This window comes from Camelina sativa, chromosome 8 (genome assembly GCF_000633955.1).
Source record: "Camelina sativa cultivar DH55 chromosome 8, Cs, whole genome shotgun sequence".
NCBI lineage: Eukaryota > Viridiplantae > Streptophyta > Magnoliopsida > Brassicales > Brassicaceae > Camelina > Camelina sativa.
The window spans coordinates 6,501,448-6,514,178 of NC_025692.1; the positions used below are offsets into that span (position 1 = coordinate 6,501,448).

General features: G+C 38.8%; 2 protein-coding genes across 2 annotated transcripts; both read right to left on the bottom strand.

The window, feature by feature from the left end:
- Positions 172 to 7,384, bottom strand: LOC104706490 (replication factor C subunit 1). Its single transcript, XM_010422688.2, has 23 exons — positions 7,233 to 7,384; positions 6,970 to 7,017; positions 6,746 to 6,871; positions 6,013 to 6,480; positions 5,861 to 5,928; positions 5,705 to 5,780; positions 5,561 to 5,622; positions 5,332 to 5,477; positions 5,022 to 5,158; positions 4,753 to 4,941; positions 4,544 to 4,665; positions 4,255 to 4,462; positions 3,805 to 3,858; positions 3,207 to 3,376; positions 2,935 to 3,025; positions 2,576 to 2,745; positions 2,229 to 2,268; positions 1,799 to 1,923; positions 1,522 to 1,594; positions 1,306 to 1,398; positions 968 to 1,217; positions 752 to 808; positions 172 to 594 (listed from the first exon to the last, which is right to left on the bottom strand). The coding sequence occupies exons 2-23, from the start codon at positions 6,970 to 6,972 to the stop codon at positions 452 to 454; spliced, it is 2,871 nt and encodes a 956-aa protein (XP_010420990.1). The 5' UTR covers positions 6,973 to 7,017; positions 7,233 to 7,384; the 3' UTR covers positions 172 to 451.
- LOC104706491 (protein STRICTOSIDINE SYNTHASE-LIKE 3) lies at positions 7,796 to 9,544 on the bottom strand. The gene is made up of 3 exons (XM_010422689.2): positions 8,806 to 9,544; positions 8,533 to 8,700; positions 7,796 to 8,236 (listed from the first exon to the last, which is right to left on the bottom strand). Exons 1-3 carry the CDS (start codon positions 9,423 to 9,425, stop codon positions 7,837 to 7,839), a joined length of 1,188 nt encoding a protein of 395 aa, XP_010420991.1. The 5' UTR covers positions 9,426 to 9,544; the 3' UTR covers positions 7,796 to 7,836.

The following is a 12,731-nucleotide window of genomic DNA, read 5'->3' on the forward strand; positions in this document are numbered from 1 at the left end:
GTGTATTTATATTTTCTGCTACTAAAATAATTGGAAAAAAACTATGGCGGTGCGTTAATGATAGCTTTTGTTTTAGTTATTGACACTGTAAGATTTATGATCTCATACAAAACAGTTTTTATACACCTGCCTTTTGAGAGAAAATTATGGATTTTCTCAGATTCAAGCCACTACAGAAAATCTTCATCCATTACGCTTATTTGTCCATATTTTCTAAACCGTACTAGTTTTTCATCATTAGTCAAAAGAGCAAACGCATTCAGAGTTCACTACCAATACTAAAATCCGCTCTAAAAACATCATGAATTCATCTACCAATCATGAAAAGAGAAAGAAAAAAACCTCTAAAAACCTCGAATTCATCTACCCCTTTGTATGCCAAACATGAACATTCCAGAAATAGACACTTCTCGGAAACAATTTTTGCCTGAAAACTGAGGCCATTGACTTCTCATCTCTTTCTCTTGGTACCAGAGCCTCTCCCTGTAGCTTTCTTCTCAGCAGACGCATCTGCTGCTTTGCCTTTGCCTTTACCAGCTGCTTTTCTTGAACCAGAGCTCCCAGCTCCCTTCAAATCCAATTCAACTTGGATCCCTGCAAAACCCGATTGTAGTTCGTTAAGAGTTAAGAGATGTGGAGTAAAGTTTAGCCAAGAAGTCGTCGCTTCGACCAAGATATATTAATTTTGGTTCTAGACTGACTGTCTTTTTGAAAGAGAAGACAACTTATCATAAGGCATAACAGGACCAACCTCTAGCATTCAGATTTTTTAGATTCGACTCTAGCTTTTCTCCATCATTTGCTTCTTCTGGAATAGCAGAAAGACAAAAAAAACAAAGAAACCCAGTCAGGATTCCATGTGGTCTAGTTCCAAGTCCCATTAGACACCGAAGGGAGACTCTTCGTGTTATACAGGCCAAGTTACCTGATTCTACAAAAATAATTCATTCACAAAAATGCACAGTACCTGAGTCTTCTTCAGCGTCTGATGCATTTTCTTCTTCATTTTCTGCTAACGGCTCGCCATCCTCATCTCCCAAACTATCAACAGTTGGCTCCAGCATAGCAGCTATTCGCTTCTTAGGGGCCTTTTTCATTCCCGGAAGTTGCACCATGTCAGCAACACGTACCATTCTGGTTTTATTCAACTCATTATATTTTCTAGTCAAAGCTGCTTTAACTGGAGGTGGAACACTCTCCATCGGATTTGCACGCCCCTGATTTGTAAAGTTTGCAATACATTAATGAAGATTCATTGTCGCAGCTGTGGCAGTGATATCCCATGAAAAAGGAAATCGTGTATACCTTAAATTTTCCCAACTCCATAATAGTATCAAAGTCCTCCTGACTTATAGAGTAGGAGTTCATGAAATCAACAACTTCTGAAACAGCTTCATCCTAAGTACATATTTTAACATAAATATGATTTTAATTAACAGATAACATAGATATCTTTTTATATTTAATAAAACAAGAGTATAGTGAGGTTACGAACAATAAACAAATATTAGTACGTCAAACCTTAGGCAGCGTCTGAAGTGGGCTAGTCAAGCGATTCATGAGCAGGGGAAGATAATCAACACGAAGAGTCTCCCTGTGGTCAATATTGACGTTTGTCAGAAAGTTGCAATAAGAAAATATCACATAATATTGTTAAAAGGACAGGCAGTATGTACACCAAGCTAACTCTTCAGAGACGGATGAAATATGAAGAAAAGCAAGGTAGCAATTAAATAAGATAACAATTTACTAGCAGAAAGAAGTAACCCATAAGGCTAACTGTACAGGTGGAAACAACCTTCCAGAGCTGGATTCTCGGGAAGCAAGGACATGAACATGCAGATCCTCCATTAACCGTCTATTTTTTCCCGCAGTAGAATTCTTGCCAAGCCACCCACCAAATCTATTGAAGTTACGCTCACCCTGCATTGAATAATTATGCATGGTTAATCTAAATTATGACATTTTAGGCAGCTCTAGAGCAACAAAACGGAGAAACAGGCTCATACCATAACCATAAGTATATGCTATAGTAATCATGCTCAAATTTTACAACCTAGAAAAGAACTAACTTTTCTGATTTGCCAATATATGAGTTGTGCATTGCATACTCAAAATCTTTAATGCAGAAAAAAATGCATCATCAGAAAAAAGAGGCGCATTGAATGATAGCTAAAGTTTCCAGGTCACATTCATAGCGTGAAATGAGCTTTACTGAAGATCATTACCTGCTCGAATACCTCCCTTGATCCATGCAACGACGAAGCTCTATTCAAACAAAAGAAGTATACGTCAGTTCTCAAGTATAGGAAAGCACATTATTCCCTGTAATTCAACACCGGAGAACAGAAATCCATACAAAGACACAACAACACATATATACATGGCAGCATATGATTTATTCAACCTGATCTCCATCAAAGACGAACTTAAGGTGTAGAAAGAATAGTAAAAAATGAGAACACTAGAGAATAGACATGGCATATACATCAGCAACACACACTTCATGTGGAGGGTAAATAGCACTTTTGGTAAAAAGAATCAATTTTCTTCTCAAGAAGTGGAACCAACTTACGGGAGAATAGAAGATGCAACACAGCATGACTGAGAAAGTTGCCATTGCCTGTATCTTCGAATCTGCACGTTGATAATATCTCCATCCGCAATGGATTCAGCAGCACGAGCAAGTAACTCCATTCGTTTTGCCTCATCTTTACCTGATGGCCTATAATTGAGATAGTTTTCCTGCCCAGATGGAAAGAAAATACAGTCTTAAATTTAACGGTAAATGAAGTACAAGTCTCAATGTTCTATACGTTCTCATGTGGGATTACAAATTTCAGAAATCACTAATGTTAGAGGTACCAGGAAATTATTTAATGTTCCAAAAGATATAACAAAACAACCCCACAAGAATCCAAAATAATAATAGACCTGTATAATTAGAGGAACCAAATCAGGATCACTCATGCTCAGGTCAATCCGTTCATCCATTCTCAGCTTCCCACCATTATAACTAAACAACCTGGAAAGAAATCATTTATAACGAAGTTTTACTACAAAACAAGGGAAATAAATTTTCTTATATAACAGCAGCTATATGACTTAACTTCAGAAAATTGGCAATGCCAAACACTTATAGAGCATATATTATACACTACTATGTGCATCAATGATGAACTAAACTAAAAGACTTGAGGCATTACTTGTCAACAGCTGAGAAAGGGGAAATATCTTCATCCTTAGCACTGCTTAGCAGGCGCTGCCTGATATCATCGTACTTGATGGCTGACATGGACAGGCTCATATATTGGAGCTGATTTAGGGCCAATCGTATGTCACCATTCACTCTCTCAGCGAGTTCTTCCAGGGCAATCTGAGAAAAAGGAAAGATAGATGATGTTCAGGGGACAAACTGATAGCACATAAGCCCCACCACCAAAATGCTTTATGAGACTAAGCAGAAAAAGAGGAAGTAGTAGAATACAGGAAGAGTGGACACAGAGAACACAGGACTCAAGTTCTATTCTTAGGTGTTTAATCCATTACAACTGGCATACGCTTTCCCAGGGGAATTTCAAGAAATGCAAAGGTAGGTTTAAAAGGAAAAGAGTGTTGCATAACACAGTACATTATACCATATCTACTTCTATTCCCATTTGTTTAATTAGTAAAAGGGGCCTGACATGGACCAGATTTCCGGAAAGAAAATAGTCTTAAAAAGAAGAAAGTTATATGGAACTGGCTAGCATTGACTAATAGAAGTTAGTGAAAAAAAAAAAAAAAAACTTTACAGAATCTTACTTCATTAACTTCAAGGCCTTCTGCCTTAGCAATATGCATCAGCCTTTTTCCCATCTGTAACAAAAGACAAGTTGGTTTCATAAGATAAACAGACATTGCTAACGATAAAACAGAGGATATACGGCCACTCAGATCCTCAATGCAACGGAAACTTATTAGTATATTTTTATTTCCTAATGAATATAGAAGCCTTTAGCAAATGGTCAACTATTAAGCAGGTGTGAAACTTCATATATTTCCACAATACCCCTATCGTCTAAAAGTATAAATGGGTAACTTCTTGTCAACTGCTCGAAAAAGTATCTGATGGTGGAAAAATCGAAAAAGATAATGAAGAGCTCAAGGCCTAATAATGGTACAAAGAAAAAATGCCAAAGAGACAACCATTGGTCCATTGCATGAAATCCTGTTCACAATCCTATCAAAAGAAAACAATCATCTAAATCCAACCTGCTGTTTCGTGGGCTTCCGGAAATTGAGGGGAAGACAATAGTTTACTAAACTCTTCAGTTTCTGACTGTATTTGTCATTGCAAATGCAGATGATAGGAATCTTTGATATTTTAATGCTAGCAATAAGATCGGCAACACCTCCCCTGTCGCCTGCAGACATTCCATCTACTTCATCCATGATTAGAACAGTCTTCGGGTGCTTTGACCTGAAGATCAAATCTTCCACCAAGTCAGGAAAAAATACAAGCTTCTGGGACTAGGGCCATAAAAAAATAACACCAACATACCTATCCAAGTTAGCGGCCATGGCTTCGTTATTGACAAGTTCCTTCACCGTATTTGCATTACTACCACCAATACCTTTGGCGATATTCGAGTTCGCCTTTCCACGACTGTCACTAGCATTAACCTACATTGAAAGTAAAAAGTCCATCTTCCAAGCATGTGCAAGATATTGTATCACTAACCAATGAAATTGAAATAATTATGAGCTAACCTCAACTGTCTGGAAACCAAGCATCTGACTAACCAACTTTGCTGATGTTGTTTTTCCAATACCAGGTGTTCCGCTCAAAAGTATAGCCTTGTTGGCACCGGCATCATTCACTTTCTTCCCCTTTCCTTTACTTCCAGTACCTCCAAATTGATCATGCCAGTGGGACAGCCAGTTGTGAATCTGAGTTACCTGCAATTGATTTGATAAAGGATCCATCATTTTCATGTCATTGAACAAAAAAGCAACATACAATAGTTTCAATCACGTACCAGTGACTGATTCCCAACAATCTCATTTGGAACCTTCGGTCTGTATTTTTCCGTCCATGGCAAGGAAGTCTCAATAACTTTCTTTTTTCCTTTCGCTGGGGGAACCTTGTTGGGCGAACTTTTTGCTAAAGGCTTTCCTAAAATATGTTTGTCATCACTATTAATTGTAAGGATAACTGAGAATAAATGGACACTGATTAAATGGCTCAAGCGTTTACAACTGAAGCCAAAAGAGCAATATCTGGAGACATGTAAGTAAATTTAAGACACAAAACACAAAGTTCATGCAATACAAGAGTATGATTCATACCTCTTGTCACTTCTTTCTGAGGGCTTGTCTTCGGTGGTGCACAGACTTTTTCAGTGCCTTTGTTCGTCCTTTCAGGCAGAGACTTTTTTATGGGTTTCGAGGACCGGATCATGTCAAATAGGCCATCCTCTGTAAGGAACTTAGTGCTGAACAGAATATTATAAGTTAGGATGCTAGAAGACCAAAAACACCTCAAAAGTTTATTGTAATAACATTGATGAGCACACACCCCAGCTCTTTAGCTTTTTCAGATTTCCTTCCGCCGATATCTTCATCACACAAAAGGTACGTCTGAAAACAAGAATTGTAACTTTACGCCATTACCTTTTAATCCAACAAAGGGAAAAAGAAAATTAACGGTATGGAGGCAGACCGTTTTCTTGCTAACAGAGCCTGTAATACGACCACCATGCCGCTTTATAAGATCTTCTGCTTCTTCTCTTTCTAAACTGCAATGTCAAGAGGGTACACAAAACTGTAAAATGAAATACAAACGTGGAAAAGGCATGAAGTGCGTAAAATGAAATACCTATCAAGTGTTCCACTAATTACAAATGTCGATCCAGCTAAGCAATCAGGGGTGCCTTCAGGAACCTCCTGAAAACAGAGACAGGTCAATACATTACGACCTCACGTAATAGTCAAGATAAGGTAAGAGGTTTGATCACATAAGGGGCAGACCTTTTCTCCTTTATGCGGTGGGTCTTTCCTTTCACCAAAATTCATAAACCCACCTCGCCCTCCACCTCTACCTCTTCCAGCAGTTGGGGCCCCTGATGCAGCTCTACCGCCACGGCCTCTTCCACCTGATTTCAGAGGAGTCTCCTTTTCTTGGGCATCTTCACCATCATCATCCTCGTCTTTATCAACAGTTTTAGTTGCGATTCCTCTACCTGACCCCGACTTTAGTTTTTTGCTGGGAGTGCTATCACGAGTCTTCCTTGGAATAGGTACATCAAAATCGTCATCGTCATCATCAACCTTGGTAACCTTTCTTGGACGGGGCTTGCTTAAATCATCAGAATCAGTCTTAAGTTTCCTCTTGGCAGGTAATTCTTCCTCCTCTTTCTCATCTTTAACTATTGTTTTATCTTTCCCAAAATACTTGCTCGTTTTTCTTCTAGCAGCAGTTTCCAGGTCTCCACTAGGCTGCCCCAAGTGATGAACAGAAACAACACTTATTTCAATAAACAAACCAAAGATATATGACTGTAACAGCAACTAGCATATTTGAATCGCCTATAACTCACTCCCAATGGCTCTGAAAACAAAGTAAAGACAAACAATATGTGTTTCAAGTTTCATGCGACCTCACAGAATGCAATGCCAATGTCACAAAGAACCCACTAACTTCCTTCCTGCTAGCAATACCTACTCCAGTGTTTCCCTAAGATACAACACATACTAAACTCACCTGCTCTGATTTTATGGGTGCAGTCTCTGCAGCACTTTTTACAGCACCTGTCTTGGAAGAGGTCGATTTCGGAGCACTTCCGTTCCCTTTTTCATGGGCTTTCATAAACCACTTCCTAATATCCGACTGCAAATTCAAGTACAATAGATGCTATCTTTATCAGTCCTACATACTTCATACCTCTAAAACTAGTACCAAAGAAAGAAAACGAAACTTCAACTCACCATTTGCCCGTCTCGAGACTTCGACTACAAAAAACAAAGAGTACAATGCTGCAGCAAAACCACAAAAATTAGAAGTTGGGATAAACGAAGACTCGTAATCGGATGAACTTGAAAGCATGCGTAAACCCTAGTAACAATCGGGATCAACAGAATCCAGCAATATATATTTTATCGAGGCAAGAGGCTTCTGAATTTTCTTAGGGTTATGACAATTTCACAAAATCTAAAAAGAGAAGGATAGAACAAGAGAAACAAAACCGAACCCTTGCTTATCCTCCGGCGATTTTTCCGGTTACAAGCAAGATTTAGGCGAAGAAGATGAAGAAGAAACGGTCGCCGTGTCTACTCCTAATGGCAGCACACCTCTATTGTAAAAAGAGAAGTTTTCTGGAGAAAAGCTTTTTTAATTGAATCCCTCGTTTTCTCGAAAACTTGTGATAAATACTTTAAAGTTCTTAAAAAACATATTTAACCCAAAAATTATACCTGATACCGGTAAGCACAGATTTAACCTAACCGGTGAACCGGTGCAAAGCAGAACGAACCAGTTACTCGTCTTGGTTAATTTTAATTTGGTATCGCAATTTAGAGAAATCGCAGTTTCTGATTTCTGTTAGCTGAGTTTTACGTAATACGGAAGAGTAATGAGTCTGATTGAAAAATTTAATGTCATCTACGATGTTACCATTTCGGTTCGGACTGAGATTAACACTTTAATTTATCGGTTCGTAATAACTTTTGGGATTTATTGATTTGTTTCTTTGTTTGTGCTAAGTGATTGCCTTTGATTTTAAATACACACCTACTGTTTTGGGAATTTGTTAAATCTAGAAACCCAGTGAAGTGGTTTACGTATAGGTAAAGCAATCAGAGGTCATAGACAGCAACAAAGTTCATCAACACACTCCCCAGCCAAAGCTTCCCATCTTTTTCTTCAACTTCACTCACCGATCTCACAAACTTCCCTTCACTATCTTCCAAAACCTGCATAAGCTTCCCTTCAGGGCTATACTTAACCACCAATCCGTGCGGCCGCAACCCGATCTGGAACGAGTAGTGTGTCCTTGCAGTGATTGGGAGTCTTAGTATGAACATCCTCAGCTTAGGGTATCTTGCCATTAAGTATGAGTAGTAGTTGCGCTTGCAATGAAGCGCCACCCAAAATTCACCTTTTTGGTTTGTCCTTACGTTATCAGGATGCCCTGGTAATACCGCAAACACATCTGTCGTTCCAGCTTTCTCCCCTTTTAACCAGTATCTTCTTAGTCTGCATTACATAAACACAAAAAGACGATTCTTAGATGTAATGGCTCCGATAGTCTTTAGAGGCTTCAATGTCACACAAACAGATATTGTCAATTCTCATTAAACAATCAGTAGTGAGGCCTACCCTGCTCCTTTTTTCTACTAGTAAAGCAACTGATTCAACATCAAGATTTCAAAGAAACATCAAGATTTCTAAATAGTGAGGCAACTAATTTAGGATAAGCCCATCATCAATCATTGGTGACAACATCAAAGAATTGGAAACAGAACTACTAGAACTACTACTCACTCACTCACCTTCCAACATCTCCTTCGCAGAAAAGAAAGAAAGAACCATCTTTGCTGATAGACACACCATTGGGAAACTGAACATTTGGGACTAGAACAACAGCTTTCTTAGCTATTGGATCATACTTGAGAACTCTCCCACTGTTGTCTCCAGAGAAGACGAGCTGCAAGAAGTTCCTGAAAAGAGAATCACACTTGGAAAAAAATCAGAACTTGCAGAGATAAAAAAAAAACAATCAGCAACATTCTACAAGTGAGATTCAAAATCAAGAGAACACAGACCTCCTCTGGTAATTGATGCTGCTATCAGTAAAGTAAACAGATCCATCATCATCAATGTCAAGATCATTAGTAAAACCCAATGGCACACCCTCAGCTTCAGTTACAAGCGGCATTGCTAAGCCACCTTCAGGACCTACTTTCAAAAGTCCCATATACGCATCAGCGATGTACAAATCTCCGTTTCTCTTATCGAAACGAAGACCCAAAGGACGTCCACAGATATGTTCGTTCCTCAAGTAACTCAAAGCAGAAGGCTTCGGATCACAAATCACCGATCGATTACTCGAAGTGTAAGCGAAATCAATCCATTCGTCACCGTTCCAAAATAGAACCCTACCGTCAGCAACACCTGTGTACGGACCACGTCCGAGAGGATCAAACGCGACGCTCTCGGGACCTTGTACTTGGTTTAAAAACAGAATCTTTGATTTCTGAAGTGAGTTCTGTGAATCTCTCTCCCATTGAACTTCATCGGGACGTGGGGAGATAACCTCGTGAGAGACGAAATTTGGGAAATCGGAGATGGCGCAGTGGTCGAAAGGGTCGATGCTGCAGTAGAGCGCGAGGGAGAGGGTGAGAGAGAGAAGAGTGATGGTTCTAGGAGATAAGAACATAGCCATGATTGTGGCCTTGTTGAGGTATAGAGAAATTTAGGGTTTAAAAGGGAAAGATGAAGAAGAAGAAGGGTAGGTGGATCCATTGGTGGTTGAGCAATGCCAAGAGAGCTCTCACAGTACTACTGTACGTGGTACGCTACAAGCCTACAAAGCTTTAATGGTAAACAAAGACAAAGACAAGTGGTACCGTTTTAAAATTTTACCGATCACAAAAGGTTTACTAAAAAAAATTATTAAAGATTTATTCTCAGCTTTTTTTATACAATTTTCGTGTAAAGCTCTGCACTATTTTCTAATCGCTTACTGTTCCAACTTACAGTTTTTTTGTAGAGCTTTAGATACATTACAATCGTACCTTTTATTAGGAAAAATTAGACTAAGAGCATCTGCAACAATCCCTAAAAAAACTTCAAATTTTTAAGGGATTTAAATTGAGAAAAATGTTACTAAAATCCTCAAGTTAGCATTTTCGTTGATTTAAATCACAAGTCTTCATTTGTTGAAAAAAATCATCACTCTTTTCTTGACTTCTAATTAAATCATGAAGTCTTGTTGACTTTGCCGTTTGAAGCACAACGCCAACTGGCCAGACAGAGATATTAAACGGGGTTAATTATGCGTTAACGAGATCCGTTAGTTGGTAAAATGATATCGTTTTCTTCTTTAATTACATCCCCAAATCGAACCCGATTATCAATTCCTCCCAAAATCCCCAAATCACAAACCCTAATTTGTGATTCCTCTTTTCTTCTTTGATTGGATGATCTTCTTCGAATTCAACTGATGACTCCGACAAAGAAGCTTTCAATGCGTCATCCCAAACAGAATATGCTTGATAAAGCTGGAGAATCGTCTGCTCACGAGTGTACACCTGCTCTACAAACACACTTCGATGGCACTTCACGGTCAAACGAAGCTACCACCGATGTTTCTGAGCTATAACTCATCTGTTGAACTCGAAGAAGAAGAGAGAAATCGAAGAAGAAAAGAGATTATTGATTGGGGTTTGAAATTTAGGGAAAATGAGAATCGATTAGGGTTTGTGATTTGAGGAAAATGAGAATCGATTTCTCAATTTGGGGGTCTTAGGGTGTTATAAACTGCGTCGTTTTGCTATTACCGGATCTCGTTAACAGACAATTAACCCCGTCTAATTTTTCCGTTTAGCCACTTAACGTTGTGCGTCAAAAGGCCAGTTCAACAAGAGTTTGCGAATTACTTGAAAGTCAACAAAAGATTAGTGTTTTTATATCATGTAATTTTATTTTATGTTTTAAAAAATTATATATTAGTTTATGTTATCATATAACATTTTGTATTTACTAATATTATTTGATATATTTTTTTAATTGTATGTTTTATATTCGTACTAGGAGTATCACACATATAAATCAGTCGTACACACAACAAAAAGATAAATCTGATAAATACAAAGTAACAAAAAATTAATTTAGCTGTAGTACAATGATAAATCAGCCATATAATATTTTGTAAACTGCAAAAAAAGTCATTTGATAATCTCATGAATTTCCAATGATGTTGCCTTCATGCCATGTCCCTGTAAAAATGAGACCAATAGCATCAGAGTATGACAGGGGAACCAAAAAAGTAATGTGTGTGAGAAACCACCTTTTTCAGAGCCTTTGTTGGCCACTGGGAGAGTATATTTTTGTTTGTCTAACCACACGTCCGAATCGCGATTTATAGGGTGGTGGGATGGAAATGCTGGCAGAAGGTTCATCACCTTGAAAAATCAGTTGTTGAAGTTCTTCAACCAATCCGTCTGATTGATCACCTCGATCTTCGTCTAGTGTCTCATCCACATCCAATGCGTCTACGCTAAGATGGTTGGTTGGAGCCTCTACATAGTCACCAACCTCAACTTCGTTCAGCGACTGCGTCTACGTCTCATCCACATCTGCATAGTCTGTGTATTCGTCAGCGGCTGTGTCTGACCGATTATGCACTTAGGCAGTGGGTTGGAGCCTCGAGCCTATGGGAAACACAAGCCTCAAGCTCAGGCGAAGCATATTCACCAATCTCAACTTCCTGTTCTTCTTGGTTCTGAGAAATGAATTCTTGTGCAAGTGCATAACCTCTCTTCCAATCTAACTNACTATGTAACCTCTCCTCAAAAAGTGCATAAGATCATCATCATCTACTTCTTCATTGAAATCAATAAGAACATTGATTACCTTAACATCTTGTTCTTCATTACTCCAGATTTGAGAATAAGTAGAGTGATTAGTAGATATATACCTCGCACAAATAGGAAAACAATCTCATGCATTACCTGATCGAACAAAAGCATCTTCTAATGTTGGCATAGTAGCCAACATCCATAGTTGCAAAGCCATTGGAAACCCTTTAAGATCTCGCATCTTCGGTGAAGTCTATAAACAATGTTAAATCTCTTTTGATGCTAGATCTTAAAAGGTTTCCAATGGCTTTGAATCTATGGATGTTGGCTTCTATGGAAACATTAGAAGATGCTTTTGTTCGATCCAGTAATGCATGAGATTGTTTTCTTGTTTGTGCGAGGTATATATCTACTAATAACCTTACTCATTCTCAAATCTGGAGTAGCGAAGAAGAAGATGTTAAGGTAATCAGTGATCCTAGTGATTTCAATGAAGAATAAGAAGATGATTATGAACTTATGCACTTGTTGAAGAGAGATTACGTAGTTTCTGAGTTATATTGGAAGATAGGTTATGCACTTGCTTAAGAATTCATTTCTCAGCACCAAGAAGATCAAGAAGTTGAAATTGGTGACTATGCTTTGCCTGGGCTCGAGGCTTGCGTTTTGCCTAGGCTCGAGGCTCCAACCCACCACCTCAGCGCCTTAGTGCATGATCGGTCTGAAGCAGACGCTGACGCTGACGCAGATTATACAGATGTGGATGAGACGCAGACACAAACGCAAACGATGAATGAAGTTGAGATTGGTGACTATGTTGAGTCTCCAACCTACCATCTCAGCGCAGACGCATTGGATGTGGATGAGACACTGCACAAAGATCGAGGTTATCAATCAGACGGATTGGTTGAAGAACTTCAACAACTGATTTTTCAAGATGATGAACCTTCCGCCAACACTTCCATCCCACCACCCTATAAATCACGATTTGGACGTGTGGTTAGACAAACAAAAAGATACGCTCACAGTGGCCGACAAAGGCTCTGAACAAAGTGGTTTCTCACACACATTAATTTTTTGGTTCTCCTGTCATACTCTGACGCTATAGGTCTTATTTTTTCACGGACATGGCATGCAGACAACAACATTGGAATCTCATGAGATTATCA

What these genes read in the sequence shown, in the direction of transcription:
- LOC104706490 (XM_010422688.2), bottom strand. An exon ending in CCTTTCTCAGCTGTTGACAA is followed by an intron (nt 3,026 to 3,206) that starts GTAATGCCTCAA and finishes ATTTCTTTCCAG; the next exon opens with GTTGTTTAGTTATAATGGTG. An exon ending in AGACGCTGAAGAAGACTCAG is followed by an intron (nt 809 to 967) that starts GTACTGTGCATT and finishes CTGCTATTCCAG; the next exon opens with AAGAAGCAAATGATGGAGAA.
- LOC104706491 (XM_010422689.2), bottom strand. Translation starts at nt 9,425, where the DNA reads ATGGCTATGTTCTTATCTCCTAGAACCATCACTCTTCTCTCTCTCACC. An exon ending in AGCATCAATTACCAGAGGAG is followed by an intron (nt 8,701 to 8,805) that starts GTCTGTGTTCTC and finishes TTCTCTTTTCAG; the next exon opens with GAACTTCTTGCAGCTCGTCT. An exon ending in TGCGAAGGAGATGTTGGAAG is followed by an intron (nt 8,237 to 8,532) that starts GTGAGTGAGTGA and finishes TATGTAATGCAG; the next exon opens with ACTAAGAAGATACTGGTTAA.